Below are 20,369 nucleotides of genomic sequence, written 5' to 3'. Positions count from 1 at the left end.
AAAAGGAAAAATTAGTGATGTTTTAATGGCAATTTTTGAAAGTAATCAAAAGTTACTGCAGTGTATGTCAGTATGAATTTATTTTAAATGACTAAAATAATTTAGAATCCGGCTTAGCAGTAAGAAAAATCCAGTTAAAATATTGCTTTAGTATCTTTGAAGCAGATAGGATCCCTGGAAATACAATACTGAATATTATTTGTGCCTTAAATGATTCATCAACATTTAGGAGTATAAGATTTTTATTTCCAGTATCTTAAAAGTTAGCTATATAAACTTGATAGCATATACATGTTTGATATATCCATTAGTCATTTTTCAGGAAATGAAATATTAATGCCCATTTGAATGTTTATTTAAATATATAACAAAAGTTAAGCTGTTTAAACCTATATTTATAAAAAAAGACTGATAATTATGTTTTAGTAAGTTAGAAAACATATTAGCTGTAATTTTTGTCCCCTTTCTTCTCTATGCATTGTTTTTCTCAGAAGAAAATCCTAAATTAGGCAGTGTGTGTGTGTGTGTGTGCGCGCGCGCGCGCAAATGGCCTCAGAAACCTGGAGATATAGGTTGGATGCTAAACCTCCATTTCTACATTATCATTCCCTATCCCATTCCATTTTTTAGTAATAAGCTAAGAGTATGTTTTAGTCGGCTTTCTATCACTATAGCAAAATACCTGAAATAACCAACTTATGAAGAGGAAACGTTTATTTGGGTTCACAGTATTGGAGGTTTCAGTTCTCGATCAGTTAACTCTGTTTACTCTGTGCCTATGGTGAAGCATAATATCATGGCAGAGAGTGTGTGGCAGAGAAGAGCTATTCACCGCATAGGGGGAGAAACAAAAAAAAAAAAAAAGAAGAGGAAGGGGGAGGGACCTCAATATCCTCTTCAAGGGTACTCCTCAAATGATCTAGAGACCTCCCATTAAGCCTACTTTTCAAAAGTTCCATCACTCCCAAGAGCACCAACCTGTGATTAAGCCTTTAACACATGGGCCTTTGGGTACATTTACGATCCAAACTCCAGTAGAGTGTAACTGCCACTTAGCATTCCTGTTTCATAGGTGAAATATTATCGTCTCTTTTCAAAAATTAGATGTTGGATTTTTTTTTTTTTGTGTGTGTGTGTGTGTGTGTGACTGTGTGTGTAATTTTGATGGAGACATGGTGGGAATTCTGTATTGGGAAATAAAAATAAAAATTTGTTTGTTCTTATAAACATTTTTAAAAACGTCATCATTACAGAAAGACTTTAAATTATTTTGATAAAGACAAAAGAATTGTAGAAAGAATGTTTACCTGGGGGGAAAAACTGAAAGAGAAGGTGGGATCATTAAAAAAAATAAAAAGCAAGTGAAGAGTGGCTTAAAATTAGTGGAATAAAAAATAAATAGCAAGAAAGGAAAAAGAACATGATTTTGATTTTGGTAACAAGTGTAGCACCTTGTGACCCTACCTAACAGTATCTAGTTACAGAAAATAAACAACAGAAATGGGAAATAGCCAGACCTAGTATACTAAATGGTTGGGGTAAAAGCTGCTCTAGGAAGTAAGTGATAATCCAGTCATGTTGAGAGGATCTAATGTGCCTCTGGAGGGTTTCCCAATAGATAGGCAAAGCTTGGAGATGGAAAGGAGAGGAATTCTGGATATGCATTAGTATTATTGATAGTGGTCAGAGGCAAATTTTATCAGGTAACACTGTTCCCCTCCCAGGGATGTTATTAACCTAGATTAGAATTTGCTTTTGACATCAAAACATAAACACAGTTACCTGAACTGCAATGCCTGAGTGATTTGGTCCTGTATTTTGGACAATTGCCAAAAAAAAAAAAAAAAAAAAATCCTTAGTCCCAAGGCAGAATTTGGAAGTGAATATAAAGACAAGAGTTTGTGTTTGTCAAATTTCTGTCACTATGGCAAAATATCTTAGGTTACCTATTGATAAGGAAAGTTTTACTTTGTGTACAGTATTGTAGGCCTCATGGACTTCAACACTGTGAGGTTTCAGCCCATGAAGCCTCCAATGCTGATTATATTGTATTGTGTATTAGGATATAACTTAAGCCTGACTTACCATACATATTAATATACAATTTGAAACTGTATAAATAAATGTATTTTTAAATTAGCTATAAATATTGTGATCTAAAATGAGGTTAAGAAAAATCCTAGGTAGGCATCTGACAACTGAGAACCTATAAATAACTTGCTTATGCATGAATATTGCTTCCTTTGTTTTTTTTTAATTTCTAATTTTACTCGGAGGGAAAAACCCTGCATACTACTTTAAATTGTAATTTGTATTAGATGCTTACACTTAAATTTGGTTTGACCAGAGAGGACATTTTTTTTTGCCTCTATTCTGCAAAACAGAAAAATATCAATTAAAAAACAACAACAACTATAAAAATGTAGTAAGCATTAAAATAGTCCTCCAAGTCTTCTGAACATTTAGTTTCTCGAATAGTACTTTAGAGCTACTGAATTTTGATATCTTTCATCCAGCAGAGGGCTACCTATCTCTATTTCTATGAAACTGCATGATGATAAATGTGTGTAGTTTACTTCAGTAGCTTTCAGATATTATTTTAGCAGCAGATCCTTTCTCAAAGTGGAGTTTTTCAATATGGAAGTGAGATACACCGGACCTGTTCTAAGAGAAAAAGTTCCCTTAAAGCTGCCTCTCCAGAAGGCCTGGTGAGGTATGGAGGGTAATGGAAACCTTTTGCTCTGATTTATCCAAAAATTCTCCTCCAAATTTAAAGTCAGCTCTTCTTGGATAGAGTCGTATATTATAAAAGCCATAATGCTGACACTGCAGGAAAAATATATAAGCAAAAAGATTTCTGAGTTATGAAAGTCCCTCTCACAGGACTTTGTCTTCGACTGTCATTGCAGTCTGACTGGTGTGTGGTTGTATGTGTAATTTGTTTGTTTTTGTTTTGTTTGAGGGAAAGATGGCATTTTAGTCCAGTCTTCTGAGTTAAATAAAAAAGCAAAAAACATTTGTATTGACACATTTTCTTCACAATTTTTCATAGGTGTGCCCAACTAATGGGCTGGTTGCCTTGTATTTCTATATTTATCCCTGTAACTGGGCCAGTTTCTGCCCTTCACTAAAACTGGATTTTAGGGATCAATTATGGGAATGAAAAAGCATTCCATCTGCCTGTGCATTACTGGGCCTTGGTGATAAATCTATTTGTGAAAGAACTTATTGCAGAACCTTCCATTTGGAATTATGCCTGCTTGGTAGTCAAATAGTGATTGTTCTTTGTTTTGTTTTTCCACTCAAAATAAAGCCTTTGTGAGGGGCTCCTTTACTCTGACTGAGCCCTCTCCTAATCTTTTATACTGACATCAGTTCAGTAATGTGACTATACAGAGCTGTACTTTCATCGGAGCTAGTAAGCTTCCATACTCATGCAGGCTTTTTCAGGTTCATTCCATAGTTTGTGTTAGATTTCATTCTCTGCATGTGGTCCCCAGAAGTATGAGTTTATTAATGATGCTGACCATCCAAAGTGATCAGCAGTCTTTTCCATTTGCACTATTTTGGGGAGGTGATTCTGTCATATTCTCGGTCCATCCCTCTTATTTCTGTCTTACAACTCTTTTTTTAAGCTTCTACATTTATGTTTTTTTTTCAGAACAATAATCATAGAAGTCACCACTTACTGAGCATGATCATGTCTTCTACATGGGCTATTTACTTGGTTATATTAGGTAGGCATTGTTAGTATCCCTATGTACGTAAAAGAAGTTTGAAGCCCACAAAGACTAGGAATGCACCTGACATATATGGCCCAAGTTGAGATTCAAAACCCAAACTCAAGATCTTCCACTACACAAAGAAGTTTGCACAACAGAATCAAAACTGCTATTAGACCAATTAATGAAAAAGGTGACTAAAGGATCATAAAAAATGATACATACATACTTTAAACATTTTATTTTAACCTACACATATACATTGGAGATTCTTTGACACATTATTTGCTGTAGGATCAGAACCTTTTGTTTAATTATGTTCTATTTAAGGATGTTCTATTTGGGGTTTAACCTTGGTGTTTTTTTTTCCCTACAAACAATACCTACTTTTATCTATTATCTCACCTATATTTTCTGGTTTGTTATCGATTAAGTGTAGTCAGAACTTAGAGACACTTGCAAATCAATCTGAGTGTGAAATTCCCAGATTTTTCCAGTTTCCTCCCCAATCTTTTACATTTGTTTCAGCCATACCTATACTTCAGTCACTGTGTTTCTAGAGACCCATATTTACAAAGCCTTATAAAGCAGTTGCATTACTTTTCATAAAGCAGCAACTCTTTTTGTATTCATATTTCATTAGATTATATAAGATTTGTTTATGTAACTGGAATAACAAGTATAACAGAGAAAAAGAAAAGCTCTGAAATAAGTATACCTCGTTCTTGATAAACAAACAGCTTTATTAGTGGAGAGGAATGTATACACAGAGTAGCTAGAAGGTTATATACGCTTTGCCTGAATGTTGGGTGTCAGTATTCATAGAGGAAATGTTCAGGTTTGTTGATGGAGCTTCTGCTCCACTTTTCAGTAAATCAGAGAAAGAACTAACACATTTTCTGTGAAGATATGATATTGAAAGCTAAGCATAACACTGGTCTGGCAAGAGAATTCTATTTTTACTTTACGAAGTTAGTTCGCTTAAATATTTCTCAAAGTTTCTATCTAAACCCTCAAGTTTGTAGTTCTTGTAAAGTTACAATTTGTGAAAAAAAAAACCCTATTGTATTTTTTGCCTCTTATTTATTTTAGATTTTGGTGATGTTTTTCAAATCTCAAAGGTTTAAGGTTACAGATCATCTATTATGATTTACTTATCATATATATGTGTTGCAATATTATACTGTACCCCATGCATATGTACAATTATTATGTTAATTAATTTTTTTTTAAATCAGAGCTGCCTTTTTATATTGCAATATAGCTTCAGATTTACTTCAGGAAAAATCCTGAACTTCTTGGCATGGCTGAAAGTTATAATTTATTTTAAAAAAATGGTGATACAGTGAGATGTTGGATGGATGGATATTTATAAACAAGAGACAGTCAGTTAATGGTTCAAATTCCCTCATGAAGAGTTCACTGCCTTTAGCTTGCTTGCAAAGAAAGATCCTCTGCAGGTGCCCATCCTCCAGAAACTACTATTCCAAATCCTGACTCTTCTATGGGAGGGAAATAAACTTCTACCTTATTTGGGTGAAAAAAAAAAAAAAGTGCCTATTCCATGGCAGCCAGACCCCCTAGGGGATGAAGCAGCCTCAAAACAGAAGGAACCTGAATCCCTGAATCACTATGTGAAGGAAAGCTGCCTACCAGCCTGTCATGGTGTAAGACCTAAAATGAAAGCCTGATATTACATACTGCTTTGACATCTGGTAAATTGGAGGAACTCAAATGGCCTGACTGCAAATTTACTTCCTACTCTGCTTTTTTAGATAAGGAGCTTTGTCCAAGCAACCTTCCTTATTGAAGGAACCAGGCACAGTGTCTGCTCATCCCTGAGCAATGGGTTTCAGTTCCCTGTCAGACCCAGTGAGTTACTCCAACAAGCCAATCACATCCTCTACCAGGAATCCAGGACCACCCTGCCTCCTGGACACCACAACACTTGACACCCATAGTCCTACTTGTTTACTCTGTTCCCCACTAGAGCCCCCAAACAACTATACATTACATGTGCTTTCCCAGGACTGTAAGTACATGCAACTAATAATAAATAGCTCTCAATATAAAAAACACTTTTTATGACATCATTATTTAAACTTTATTTTTGTTTGGTGGGGTTTGAACCCAGGTATGTTGCTTTACTGCTGAACTACACCTCCAGCCCCTTCTTAAATTTTTATTTTATTTTGAGAGAGGGTCTCACTGAGTTGCTGAGATTAGTCTGAAACGTGAGATTCTCCTGTCTCCGTCTTCCTAGTAGCTGGGATTACAGGCATGAGTCACCATGCCCAGCTTTTAAAAACTTTTTATTAAGAAAGAAGTATAACTTTCTGCAGTCCTAGAGTACATATTTTTCTATGATTCACTATAAACATTTCTACCATGTGTATATCGCTTACTTTTTAAAAATCATCTGTTATGCAGTGTGACTTAGTGGAAGGGTGGAGGAAAAAAAAACCAAAACATTAGTCCGTGCTCAAAGAGTTGAAATTGCTTAACTTCCCAACTGAGTGATACAGCTTTGGGAAACCAGAACCATGTCTTTGACTCTGTCCCTTTTGTGTCTCAGTGCCTTGTTCAGAGTTCCAGTATTTGAAGGCTTTATAGATCTGTTTCTCTGTTCTGTTATTTGTGCTGTGTGTCCAGTAGTCTTTGTTTATTGATCATTGTACTCAAAAAATTATGTAAGCAGAGGATTTGGGGCCGTGGATGAATGTAACTCCTTTAGAGATGTACATTTGGTTCTGTCAGGTTTTGTGATCAAAAGTGATGTGGGAAACATAAACCAAGTTCAAGGCTCGAGTTTTGTTTAAAGTCCAGGCAGTAAAACCCAGGTTGTTAATCTGCTTGGAGGAATGGTTGTTTATTATTCTACCCTAGCTTAATAGTATTTCTTTTTGTAGTCTCAGATGACTGGGGAGAGGCCCCCCTATTGGACAAAGCACCTTGTATGGACATTGACCTTTGGCTTCTGCCCTATTGCCTGGAAGTTTACAAAATCCAAGTTCAAATTTGCTGGGGAAATGCACTAAAGAAACAAAAGCAATTTCCCCGCTTGCTTCTTTCCCAGTGGTTTAATTTCCTCTCAGTTTTGTTTAGTAATTCTGTATTATTATGTCATCTATTTGTTGTTTTTAAGAAATTATTTACATTTTATCCAGCATTTCTGGCTCATTTCAGTAATAGTGCTGGTTTAAATGACCTGTCTTCAAATAGCTGGAAACTCACATTGTGAATTTAGGTGCTTAGTGTTTTGGTTACTGATCTGATTTAAAAGTGATACATAGACCATGTCACAGAAAATTTCTACTTTCCTTTTCCCTGAAAATGGTTTCTAATGAAGGCTTAATTTGGAGATGGGGTTGTGGCTCAGGGGTAGAATTCTTGCCTAGCATGTGCAAGGTGCTGAGTTCTAACCTCAGCACCACATAAAAATAAATAAATAAAATAAAGGTATTGTGTCCAACTACAACTAAAAAAAAAGTACATTTTTTTAAAAAAGAAGGCTTAATTTATCTTTCTACTTTGGTTTCCATATTAATGGAATACGAGTTTGCTTGAATCAGTACAGAATTCAAAGGCTGATCTTATCTAAAATAATAAGCAATGAATGGCCAGCAATCAATTTAAGGTGTGGGTTAATTAAACACAGTAGTGAGAAAAAGAAGATTTTATGTCTGGTGGGGAAGAAATGAAAAAGGATCATAGAAGCTCTCTCTGGGGGAGAAAGGACTGTTCAATGTGCTCACATTCAGAAGAGTAATGATCCAGATGTTTATATCTTCATAAAAGTTACTAAGTACAACAGTCATTTATACAAGTTGAAAAATGACCAGACGGTGACACTTCAATTTTCTGGTACCAACAATGCAGCCATGAGAGGATTGTTTTTAAGTGGTTGTGTTATTGAAACAACATGTTTTATAAGCCTTTTATATTCACTGAAGTATCTACTGCACAGAGACTCTGCTGAGGATAAAACTGGTTGTGGGAGTTGCCTTGTTTATGTCCATGTTTTAAAGATAAGGGTTTTGGATTAGAAAACTGGAGACCTGAAACATCTATTGTAAATTTCAATATATTTAGATTTACTCTACAACTACATTTTGCTGTCTTCCTATTGTTAAATTTGAAAAATAAAATATTTTTTCTAATATTTCCTGTGTTAGAGAACCATAATTCATATTTTATAAAACTATAGAATAATGGCCCAAGGGCTTCAATCTACATTTACTGAGTTTTAAACTTTACTAATTTGTATGCAAGTTCAAATCATTTCAGAAAAACTTAAAATACACATGGCTTAAATTTGGAGTCACATGAAGAATAACAATGAAAATAGCTTTGCCCCAATAAACCTGCTAATATTTTCCTTTTGTAAATAATATAATTTTAAAATGTCCTATCCAACTACTTATTCAAATAATACTTCTAATTGACATTTTGTAAATTTACAGCTTTCTACCATTAATCGCGTTTCTTTTTTCCTTATCAAAAAGTTGTTTTCCTTGAGATGTTGAAGCTATTGGACACATCATTTCTGAGTAAAAGTGTGATTTCTAAAGTAAAAAAAAAAATTTTTTTTTGATAAAGACAAGACATAAGTGCATAAAAATATCCCCATGATCTTTAAGCCTAACCAGACCTGAGATTGACTGCTCACATTTTAACCACAAATTCAGTTCTTTTTATTTGACCATAGTAAAAGGATTAAGAAATACACCCCGGAGCTTTTATGAAAAGCTGTTCTGAACCAAAATGGGGTGTTATGTGTGTTTTAAAGCACAACGGTAAATCATCAACAGGAGTTAAAGTTGACTTCAGTGTTTCAATCCTTCAATAGAGTATGGGGCCTTTTTATCCAAAATCAGTACATCTTTTGGGGAAAAAATATTTGTAAGCCATAGAATAAAATATCATTTATGGGAACAGAGAAGTACTGAGAAGACATTTGAAGATATTTATAAGGATTTTGAAACTTGAGAGCAAGCTTTTAAAGATTCTGAGGTGGCTTTCTATTGAAAATCTGAACGTCAGTAGTTATAGTCACTGCAGACTGTAGGAAGTGGCTGAGATGTCCCAAAAAGTCAGTACATAATCACTTACAACTGGATTTCCATCTCAGTGAGGGCAAGAAAGAGCTTTGCTGTTTTTATTACTGCATCTCCAACTCTTAGAACTGGTTTAGAGTAGGTCTTCTGGGACTAGATTCCATCAAAAGAGAGCACCTTGGATAGAAACTGTACAGCACTGAGGTAAAGATAATGAGAAAGCCTTATGAGGGGTGAGGATGGTGTTTTCTGGAGACTTAACCTAGAGACACTTTACCACTGAACCACATCCCCAGATCGCAACCCTCCTTTTTTTTTTTTTTTTAATTTGTTTTGAGATGGTCTCACTAAGTTGCTTAGGGCCACCCTAAGCTGCTGAGAGTGGTCTTGAACATGCAATCCTCATGTCTTAGCCTCCCAAACCTCTGGGATTATAGGTTTGTGACACTACACCCAGCAGAAAACTCCTATTTTAAACAAAAGAATGTTTTAAAAGGCAAATTTGAAGAAGAATCCCTATACTTTCAATCTAAGTTTTAAAAAGAAAGATAGTAGCATTGTGGAATTTTTCTGATTCCTGAATGAACTGATTTCTTTATTTCCTGTCAAAATAAGCACAGGAAATAAAGACGCTCTAGTGAAGGAGTTTTCTGTCACAAGAGTTTTGCACAGTGAGCAAATCCAGTGGTTGGCTCAGGCAGATCCAGTTCACACAGGCTAGGCTGGGTCCCCCTCATCTGGGTTCATACCTGGGGAAGGACTGAGGGGGTTTGGGGGTAGAGTTGGGAGGATGCAGGAAGAGACAGGCTGCAGGTAGAAATCTTTTTTCCTTCTGAACTGTGGCCTTTTCAACTTTGCCTTGTGGGTTCCTTCCCCTTCCATCTGCTGCCCGTAATCCCCAGAGCATCCTCCCTGTCATAGCGGAGGGAGGTCTGTGGTGACAAAACGGCAACTATTTATGACCTACACTTTGTGTGGCTTTTATATTCTTTATATAAAGGGCCTCCAGAGGGAAGCTTTTCACTCCTCCTCTGCTTTCCATTGTTACCAGCTAGAAAATCTCTGTGAAACTCCAGAAGCTTTGGAGCTTAGTTCTGAGGCAGGAAGATGGGGGTCTGGAGACTGCTGCTGCTTCATCCCTCCCTGAGAAGCTGCCTGGGTTGGGAGGTGGTCTGTCCTTGCTTCCCTTCCTCAGGCCAACGTGAAGGAAGATGGCTCTCGTGTTTAGCCAAATCATCTCCTTATAGAAGCATTGTTATCAAAATATAGTAGGATCTCTTACATTATTTGCAAGCTCTGCTTTAGTAACTTTACACTATCAAATTAGTTTGTTCCTTGGTTTGGCTTCAGGTAATACAAATTGGGGGTGGAGCCATTGCAGTCATTTAGTTTGCTTTCCTACCCATTGATCTCAGAAAACACACAAAATTCTCAAATATGAATTAATACCATTGACTTGATTAGGAGCAACTCTTGGCTCAGAGCTCAAGGGAGCACATTCTTTTTGTTTTGTTTTCTTCCTTCCTTTGATTAGGTGAGTTTTAACTGCCTTTGTAGTGCATCTGCTTCTTTCCCCACATACCACCCACACTCTGTGGTGATAGAGTGACAATATATGCTGTTCAATTGCATAGCTGCTTTTCCTGGGTGGGGCCAGGGAGAGAGAAGGGGGATTAAGTTGCATATGGCTAGGTCAGTTGTTATTGAACACTACCCTGACTGATGCCTGATGTCTGCAGAGGATTTTCTTTGGATTCTGATCAATGGAGTGCTGAATAATGAAGACAGCAAATGACCATTTTTGCTCCTGTCTTTAAAAATGAAGTGTGTCCTCTCCAAAGGGCAATCTCTCTATGCTGGCTCTCAAGTTTAAACGTAAACGACAGCGTGTTCCTTACCTTTGATGGCAGACGCATGCTTTGCCCATTGATGGTCAAGATGCTTTGTGGCAGGAATCAGCTCTTGTTACAAATCCAGAACTCAGCCAGTGTTATGTCTCTGCTGGAGGCTTGATGGGAAGACCCCCTTTAATGTGGTGCATGCATCATTTAAATGGCTGTGAGCTCCTGGGACTGGAAACTGGTGCCCTGTCTGTGCAGAGGTCATCTGGTGAGTGAGCACTGCTCTCTTTGCTGGGAAAACTGATACTGATTTTTTTTTCCCTATCTAAACAGAAATCACAGGAAAGTGTGAGCAACAGAAGTATGCAAGAAGAGATGATTTTTTAAAAATCAGTTTCTCGCAGTTCACTATTGAATAAGTTAGTTTAGAGAGAGTTATCACTGCGTGGGAATGTCTACTCAGTCTAGCTTTTGAAAAAGGATTATGAGCTGCTAAACATCTCATATGGGAGCAATCTATTCCTTCATTGGGGAACAGATTAATTAAAATAGCACACCCGGAAAGAACTTTTCAAAGTTGATTCTAGTTTTCTGAGATTTTTTGTTCTGTGATTTGGATGGTACAAACCACAGTGGGGACTTTCTGAGTGGTTTCCTTTCAAGGTGGGTTGATTTAAGAGTCCTGAACTTCAGTCCTCCTGCCGTTAAGCTGTCCTAAGAAAAACAGTATGGCACAAGTCATTGCCTTCTAGCATCCTCATCTGTAAAAACACAGTTCCTTTGCTTCTCTGGGGCACATCCAAAAATTATTTGATAAAAGTAAGCTAAGTTTTTAAAGATTTGGCAAACACAGTGCTTTGTACAATATGTATGTCAGTCAAGCTAATATTCAGCTAACATTTGATTCATTATCTTTCTTCATGAGATGAATCGATGCAAAGAACTCTCATACTTTTTTTGTGAAAAGTTGAAGGGAGTCCTGGAGACAAGATTGCTTCAAGCATGTCTGAGCATTTTGTTGTTGTTGTTATCAAATTGAACTTTAAAACTGTGAAATTTTATTGGCATTATAAAATAGCATAATTAAATTGAGGCTGCCCAATTTTACAATTGGGTCTCTATTGAGCTCATTAAAGGCTAATGAAATAAGTACTTCTTAAATTTTAAGAAAAATTTATAACGGACACTGCTTACTTTCTTCTCTAGCTGTGCCTGTGATTTTTCACTTTCCTACTGAGAAATCAGATGGGTAGATGATACTATGAGATGCTGTGAGCAGATACTATGAGACAGGGGGAAGAGTCTGTCCTAGAAGAACTCTCTCAGTCACCCTCATCAACAGAAAAAACACTGTAGGAGACTCAGCCCCACATTCTATTGGGACTCTTGTTACTAAACCAAGAAAGGATATTCGTGAATCACATGTGACTTGCTTGTTGCAAACTTTTTTTTTTTTTTTTTTTTTAAGTACTTGGAGAAAAGAGACTGGCAGGTGGCATTGAGAATATCCCGTGCTCCAGTCTTGCTGCCTCCTTGCATCACTTTTGACTAATGACAGTTTGGGCACCACAATAGTTGGTTTTCTTGTGGTGCCTGGGAGAAGGAAACACATGCCATGTGTTCAGGTGTGTTTCTGTGTAAACATGTAAGACTTTCCAGAGAAAGGAGTTAGGTAATAATGAGGTTGATTTGGTTTATTTTCTTTTTGGAATCTGAATTCTCAGCTGTTCAGATCTAAGAAGAATGATACCCCAAACATAAGAGAACTTACTTCCCTTTCTCCCTTTCTCAACCTGCTGCAAGTTGCATGACCTGTGACCAATCGTGTTCCAAATGCCACACTGCCCATGCCCTGGTGATTGTTCTTTCCTTTGACATTACTTGCATCAGGTGAAGTGCTGGCTTCTCTGTACTGCCATGGAATGCATTTTACTTGCTTGTGGGATCTTTTTATTAATTTACTATTTTATTAATTTACCTAAAAATTTCAAATGTTACCTAAGCTAAAACATCTAGGCCCACCCAGAGTAGAGAAAATTAGTATTTTTCCCTCTGAGAAGAGTTACTATTTTGCTATCTTCTTACGGTACAGGAAATGAGACTTGATATTCTTCATTTAGCTACAAAAACCATCATTTTCTAAGAGAACACTTACAATACTTAAAACAATTTTCAGTAATAATAGGATATATGCAGACTCAAATACATTAATTGATTTGAATTAATAATTTAAATTAATAATTTACATTACGATTTTTTTCCTAAAATGTAAAAGTTGGAGTGGTGTCCACGATCCACTTTGGGTCACAAAGTGTGTGACTCTGCCTCCAGCTAAGAGTGAATTATTAAGAAGCGAGTGCCATTCTTTTTTTTTTTTTTTCCTTTTTTTATTGGTTGTTCAAAACATTACAAAGCTCTTGACATATCATATTTCATACATTAGATTCAAGTGGGTTATGAACTCCCATTTTTACCCCAAATACGGATTGTAGAATCACATCGGTTCCGCGAGTGCCATTCTTGACATCCTATTGGCCCTTGATAAAATTGTGGCAAAATTCTGAAAATGTGGTAGTATATGCAATTGGGTTATGATGGATAATTTAATTTTCTTGAGTTAACAGGTTGTATCCTCTGTCTTCTTTCATAGCCATTCCCTGCATGAACATCCAGACATTTTAATCTTGCTTTACTCCATCACATTGCTTTTCCTGTTAACTTATCTATAACCAACGCCTTTGGTAATGAGTATCCAGAGCCTGTGTGCCCTTCTTAGAGAGAGAGCGGTTTAGACGGTGTGTGCTTTCCCTGTCCCCTTTCTCTACCCCTGCCTTCCTCTCCTTCTTTTGAGCGCCCCCCTCTTTCTCCCAGGATTACCCTGCTGAGCCCAGATTACACCCTGTGCTCACTGACAGCTCCTTTCGATTCCTTGCTTAATGCAGCTCCCCAGAGCAGCCTGCGTGGGTCTGGAAACCACACAGCCAACGCCGGCTACTCCCTTCCCAGACCTGTTCATCCCGGTGTTGCCACGGGAATGGCAAGTAACTCCAACTCTGCGGGCTTCTCCAAAAAAAACAGCAGCATTGATTCTTTTCTTTAAATGCACCTTGGAAAAGGAAGGGAAGGGCTGGGAGATTTAAAAGGCAGGGATTCCTGTCATGCGCTACAGCAGAGCCTCCCGTAGCAACAGCAGAAGCAGCAGCAGCAGCAGCACCGCGGCGGCGGCAGCAGCAGTGAGTCCTTTAGCGAGAGACTGCACCATTTTCTTCCCACCCTGCATAGAGGTGTGGTTGGAAGCGGCAATAAACTACCCACCCCTAGCAGTTTCACAGAGGTGGCCTCTTCCTGGCTCCAGTCAGAAGACACAGACTGTCTGGAGGAGTCCCCCAAGACTGTTCCAATTGGTGATGTGTGTCTAAGGAAGGCTTTTGCAACTAGTAGGATGCTTGTCTGCACTTGCGGCCACCCAACTGCTGAAGAGCTCCAAGTCTAGTGCTCCGCCTTCCCCTGGGACCATTTCTGAGGGTGGGTGCACACCTATGCCTCTGTGTGCGTGCAGGTGTGTGCGGCTGAGGGACTCCGCTTGGGATCAGGGTACCCTGTAGTGAATTATGGGTGCTTCAGAGGCTGGAGCAAGATTATGACCGAGCTCGGGGGCGGAGTGGATTATTTTGTGAGTGTTCTGGCTGCCAGCCATTGCTCTGGTGGGGAAAATCACATCTCCATATAGCTCTGAAATCACCTGGATTGTTGGGGAGTGGAAACTGATCCTCTGCAACTGCTTCTGCTGATTTCCCCTGCAAAATGGCTCACGCTGCTGCTTCTATTAAAAAAGTTCGAGAGGCTGAACTGGATGAAAAGGAAAAAAATCTGGAGAGAGAGAGAAAAAAACAACGGAAAATCCCCAGAGACCGTATGGAACGGAAAAGAAAGGTATGGGGAGCATCACTTTAACCTTTTCCCTCTGTAACTCTGTGTGGAACCATCAGCCTCAGAACTGGCAACTTCATCCTCCCTTTCTCCATCATTCCCTTGCACCATTTCCAAGCTCAGTTTGCAGCCTAGAGCTCATGCCTACATTTGCTGCATTGGGAGGAGATGCCTGAGCAGAGTGAATTTCCTTTGCTGTAACCAAGCAAAGCAAAATATGCCTTCGTGTCATTTACCCCTTTTTTTTACCCTCTCAATTAAATTTATTCGATCTCAGAGACAGGTGCTTTCTCCCTCCAAGAGATTCAGCACTTGTCATAGAAGAAGGAAAGGGTTGATTTATGGCTGGAGGGTTAAGGTATTTTCCTCATTCCCTGTCTCTACTACTAGATCATTAGCACCTGTCTCCTCAGTGACTGTAAACCTCGGGTAAAGAACAAACCACAGGTTTTATGTACTCTTTTCCCTTCTGACAGTTGACACTGTCAAAATGCGCTCAAAATATTGATGCAGTGAGCTGTGTCTCTGCATTTATAAAACTCTATTTTTTGGTTTTCTATCATTAATACCATAATTTTCTTTTCTGAGTTTGACAATTAAACAAAAACGCCAAGTTAAACAAAGGAATGAAATTCCCTTTACGTTAAACTATAGAATTGTCTTCTCTTTCCCTTAAAGTGATTTTTTTCTCCTTTAAAATATAAATAATCTCATAAATTGATGGAACTGAGTTACTCATTTACCAGTGGGTCTGGATCTGTAAAGGAAGAGTTCTCTGTTAAATGCTTTAATTAACAAAGTAGGTCACTGAATAATTTCAGAAGATGATAAATGGCATATTACATTAGCAGATCATAGATATAGTGGTTTGTACACAAGCTGTTGTTAAACATAGCTCTGGGATTAAGGATGCACCAGGGATACATATGCTTAGTAATCCATTTGCTCAATGGATTTTTCTTTCTGTTTTTTTCTTCTATAACAGACGTGTTTACCTTTGCATTTGGGGAATATTGTTTTTGCCTCATTTTTAGAGAGATACTCAAGGACCCACACTGAGTTGAGATCTTACTGCATAAGGATTTGCACATTTCAATTTTACTACTGGTTAGATCAAATTGTTGTTAGTGGGCTGTACAAATAAAATTAGCAATACATAATGATTTCCCTTTTGGGGAAAACTTTAATACTGTTTGACCTTTAAAAGGCCTTGTTTCAAGGGTGCATTAATTCTCTTTTATAATATCAAAAGTCTTTTGACCATTTTTATGGAAGTTGGTTTCTTTCTTGACAGCTACTGCAGTTCTGTTTCTAATTCTCTAAATGGAACATGACTACATAAAGTAATTTCCTATGTTTATGTCTTTTTTATCTTTTGTTCTCCAAAACACAGTATATTATTTCTTGGCCAGAAGTGCTTGTTCAGCATCCAGTTGTGACCTAGCAACTTTGATTAGTTGGAGTACCATGCACACACCTAAAAAGTATGGCCTTACTCTGATTTGTTTCTGCATCCAGTTCTGTGTTATTCCTTTTCTATGCCTTGTTAAAACTGAAAAATTATATTGTTAAAATGTAAAAGCGCCAGTAGTTTTTGGGAATCTCAATTGCTTGGGTGCTGCATTGCCTTAGCTTGACTCCGGCTCTGTAGGCAAGATCATTGGCTAGTAATGTGGTCATATGACGAATCATCTGGTCTTCACATTTAGATGTCATTAAGCTAGAACCAGAGTAAATGGGGGAATAAAGGCATACCTACTATTTATTCTTGTTCCTCTTGTTTTTCATATTCCTCCTCCTCCCTTTTCTACTGCAGATGCATGTGGTATCACATACATATTTACAGAGCTCGACAAATGCTTGATAAAACAGTGGGTGCGTTTTTGTGCTGTATCAGATTTATTTTTTAGAAATACAACCATCTCTCCCACCCTGCCATACAAATACTCACCTGACCCAGTTTTCAAATTTAATTTAAGAGAAAAAGCTACCTCATTATTATTCCATAAGGTGTATATAATGATAGTGCATGGAAAGATGAATAAAAGGGTGGTTGCCTATTAGTGGAATTCTAGAGCATCATCTCCAAAAATAATATAAAAATTATCATTCTATTTTTTTTGCCAAAGGCATTTTGTAATATAAAAAGATAATATTAAAGATACAGGCAATCGAGTATATCATGTATCTTTTTCATATCTATTTGAAAAACTTCTTGCTAATGAACTTGTTTAATCAAAAAATGCAGATGAGACCCATCCCAATGAAGGTAAAATTTAATTATGGGGCTTGAAAAATACATAAGCTGATTTTAAAAGGAATTGTTTTTTTTAAATTTTTTAATATTTATTTTTTAGTTTTTGGCGGACACTAAAAGGAATTCTTTAAAAGCAAGGTACAGATGTTGATTCTTAAAATAATTAAATTAAGCAGCTTCAGATTTACACTTTTTATTTTTATTTTTTTATTTTTTGGTACCAGGGATTGAATTGAATCCAAAGGTGCTTAACCACTGAATCACATCTCCAGCCATTTTTGTTTTTTCTTTTTATTCTGAGATGCTGTCTCACTAAGTTGCTTAGGGCCTCACTAAATTTCTGAGGCTGGTTTTAAACTTGCAATCCTCCTGCCTCAGCTTCCTGAGCTGCTGGGATTACAAGCATGTACAACTGTTCCTGGCTGAACTTCACTTTGATATACTTTTGTTAACCTGCTATTAGGTAAAAGAATATTTGCTCTATTATTTTTATTCCATAAAACATTTAGAGCCAATTTTAATTATTTGTAAACCTGAAACACTTTATATGTTTGATTAGTCAAACCCTTATACCGAAGTTTTCAGTGGTGTGATTTTAGAAAATGCCTCTTTGTCTACTAGGGGATCTCGTTTCAACCTCATTATAAGCAGAATTTATTTTAAGATAATATGTTTATGCTTCCTTAGGCTATACTCTGCATAGCTAATATTTAAATGCTCATTGTATTTGTGTCATGCTGCACACAGCTAGAATGAAACCAAGTTTTAAGCAAATGGACCAAGATTTAAGATTAGTTGAAACAAATTAACTTGTATTTGTTTGCACAAAAGGGTATATTGATCTGGCTTTTTATAGGAATAAGATGATATATCCTGTTAATATTAAGTGTTCTCTTTCTATGTCCAATTTCTAGTTCCTATACTAGAATCTAATAATTTTATACTTAAGAAGGGTACCAAAAGGAATAGCTAAGTGAATTATCAGAATTTTAACAAACTTTTAAGACTTAGTGACTGCAGGTCTTTCTATGAATAACTGCTATTTCTAAGCTTTTTTTTTAATATGGGAAAAAATTTTCAGGGAATGAGTAAAATAAAACAATAACTACAACAAAAACTGCATCCTTGAGAGTAAAGCATATATTTATTTGTTTTGAGTTTGTAGTGGTGTATTATAACTATACATAATAGTGGGATTTGCTATTATATATTTGTACATTCACATAGCATAAATTAGTCTATTTCATTCTCTGTACTTCCCCCTTTCCTTTTCTTCCTCCCTCTCCCCAGTGCCCTTTCTCTACTGGTCCCTCTTCTATTTCTGAGTCTGGTTTATCTCACTTAGCATGCTGTTCTCCCATTCACCCATTTTCCTGCAAATGACAAGATTCCATTCTTCATGACTGAGTAAAACTCCATTGTGTGTAGAGACCACATTTTATTTATCCATTCATCTGTTGATAGACATCTAGATACATTCCATAATTTATTTGTTATGAATTGAGCTGCTATAAACATGAGTATGCATGCATCACTGTAGTATGATGACTTTAATTCTTCAGAATAAATACCGAGGAGTGGAATAACTGGTTCATATGGTGATTACAGTCTTAGTCTTTTGGGGAATCACCATACTGATTTCCACAGGGGTTGTACTAATTTGCAATCCTACCGACAATGTATACTAATTTACAATCATTGTAGTTTGGATTTGTATTTCTTTGATTGCTAAAGATGTTATACATTCTTATATATTTGTTGGTCATTTATATTTCTCCTTTTGAGAAATATCTGTTTAGTTCATTTGCAAATTTACTGATTGGGTTTTTTTTTTGGTGATTTTTGAGTTCTTTATGTATTTTGGATATTAATCCTCTGTCAAGAGAGTAGCTGATAAATGTTTTCTCTCTGTACACTCTAAACTGTTTTCTTTGCTGTGTAGAATTAAAGTATATATTTAAATAATCTTTTTCATTAAACACATGACCATGAATTTTCAAAGAAATAGTTATAATCTCCATTTCTCAGCTCAGACAAACCATTCTCCAATCAATCACTTATTAGAATCATAAAAGACAATTTAACCATTTCTTAGCAATACTGATGCCCAAGAAATTCTTCTTATTATTTTAATTTATACTATTAAAATGCCAGAGTTTTCACTTAGTGAAAAAATATTTATAATAATTTATTAAGTGCCTCTAGGAGCCTAAATCTGATATTTTCACACAGTGTGCCATTTAACCTTATTAATAATCCTTTATATGAGGTATTATTCTGAACAAATAAGGAAACCAAGACACAAAAAGTTGTGGAACTTCTTTAATCATGCACAACCAGGTTATGACAGTGTGAGAATTTAAACTCTGCTTCTGTTTGGTTATACAGTTGATTGAGGAGTAAAAGTAAGAGGATCTCTTGATTTTATACCAACAGTGAAGACAAGTAAATATTTAATCTACCAATGTTTATATTTCTTTACCTCCAAAATGCTTTTCTACTGCTGAAATTTAAGTATTGTGAGAATAAATGAAATAATGTATAGAGGGAAACTATATAAATTGGAGATTGTAATTCTATTGCAATTGCACCAAAATATTTAATGAGATTTACTGGAAAATTACTAGCAGTCAATATTTACTCCTTAAATTGTTGCCAGGTGTGGCAAAGATAAACTCTCAGGTTATCATTCTTTATTACAATTTCTTCAGTATTTTAAAAAATGTAATTGCATACTTACATTTATTAAAGTACAATGTAATTTTGCATGGGATTAAGTAGAAATGAAATCTTTCTTCTACAGTCCTTTTCATTGAATCTCACAGGAAAAGATTCTGATTGGTTCTTTGCTTACCTGTATGTAGTTATTCTTTTGAAGGAATCAGGATTAACTATTTCTAGGATAGCTTTTGTGGGACACCCCCACTTGTGTATTTGGTTATTTAATTGATGACAATAAGAGTTATTACTGAGTCTATATAATGGATGCCTCACCAAGTTGTAAGGGGACATTGAGAGGTAAAGTTTTTTAAAAGTTATAAGTTTTTAGTGGAAGAGTATTTTACTTGCAAGTTGAGAGAATATTTTCTATCACTTTTGAATTATGTTGTAAGAATGAGTTGTCAGTTCAGTAGTTGCCCCTTGTCTGAGGTGTTGTTGTTTTCCATGGTTTCAGTTTATCTGAAAATAGTCTAGAAGAAAATAATTCATAAGTTTTAAACTGTGCATTATCCTAAGTCGTCAGATGAGATTTTCTGCCATTCCAATCTGTCCCACCCAGTATAAGAATCCTCCTTTTGTCCAGCATACACATGCTGGACATGTCCCCTGCTGTAGTCACCTAGTAGCCCTGTCAGTTACCAGATGATTGTCATGGTATCACAGTTCTTGCGTCCAGCTAACCCTTTTAAACATCATAGTGGCCCCAAGGGGCAAGAGAAGTGATGCTGGCTATTTGGATAGACCATGCTTCCTTGAAGTAAGAAGGAGAAAGTACAAGATGGTTCGAGAGAGACCACATTCACATAACTTTTATTGGAGTTTCTTTTTACTTTTGTGACAT

The 20,369-nt window shown here is 36.5% G+C and overlaps 1 protein-coding gene and 1 long non-coding RNA gene across 22 annotated transcripts in view; one reads left to right on the top strand and one right to left on the bottom strand.

Annotated features, from left to right (window-relative positions):
- LOC144366866 (uncharacterized) overlaps positions 1–10,955 on the bottom strand; it is a 62,942-nt gene extending 51,987 nt beyond the window's left edge. The window contains exon 1 of the long non-coding RNA XR_013426009.1: positions 10,678–10,955. This is a non-coding gene — a long non-coding RNA (uncharacterized LOC144366866). The remainder of the gene's footprint in view (positions 1–10,677) is intronic.
- Ank2 (ankyrin 2) overlaps positions 1–20,369 on the top strand; it is a 636,862-nt gene that overhangs the window by 367,664 nt on the left and 248,829 nt on the right. For 2 of the 21 annotated variants that reach the window (XM_078021795.1, XM_078021797.1), the window contains exon 1: positions 13,582–14,553. The exons of 15 other annotated variants lie outside the window; for them this stretch is intronic. In XM_078021795.1, the coding sequence (XP_077877921.1) occupies positions 14,425–14,553 (129 nt within the window). In that variant the 5' untranslated portion in view covers positions 13,582–14,424. Of the gene's footprint in view, positions 1–10,526; positions 10,889–13,570; positions 14,554–20,369 lie in introns of those variants that run through there. 4 more of the 21 variants (XM_078021758.1, XM_078021753.1, XM_078021775.1 and 1 more) reach the window with 4 other exon arrangements.

This window comes from Ictidomys tridecemlineatus, chromosome 9 (genome assembly GCF_052094955.1).
Source record: "Ictidomys tridecemlineatus isolate mIctTri1 chromosome 9, mIctTri1.hap1, whole genome shotgun sequence".
NCBI lineage: Eukaryota > Metazoa > Chordata > Mammalia > Rodentia > Sciuridae > Ictidomys > Ictidomys tridecemlineatus.
The sequence above is the reverse complement of the archived record's forward strand: the minus strand, read 5'-3'. Positions and strand labels throughout refer to the sequence as shown.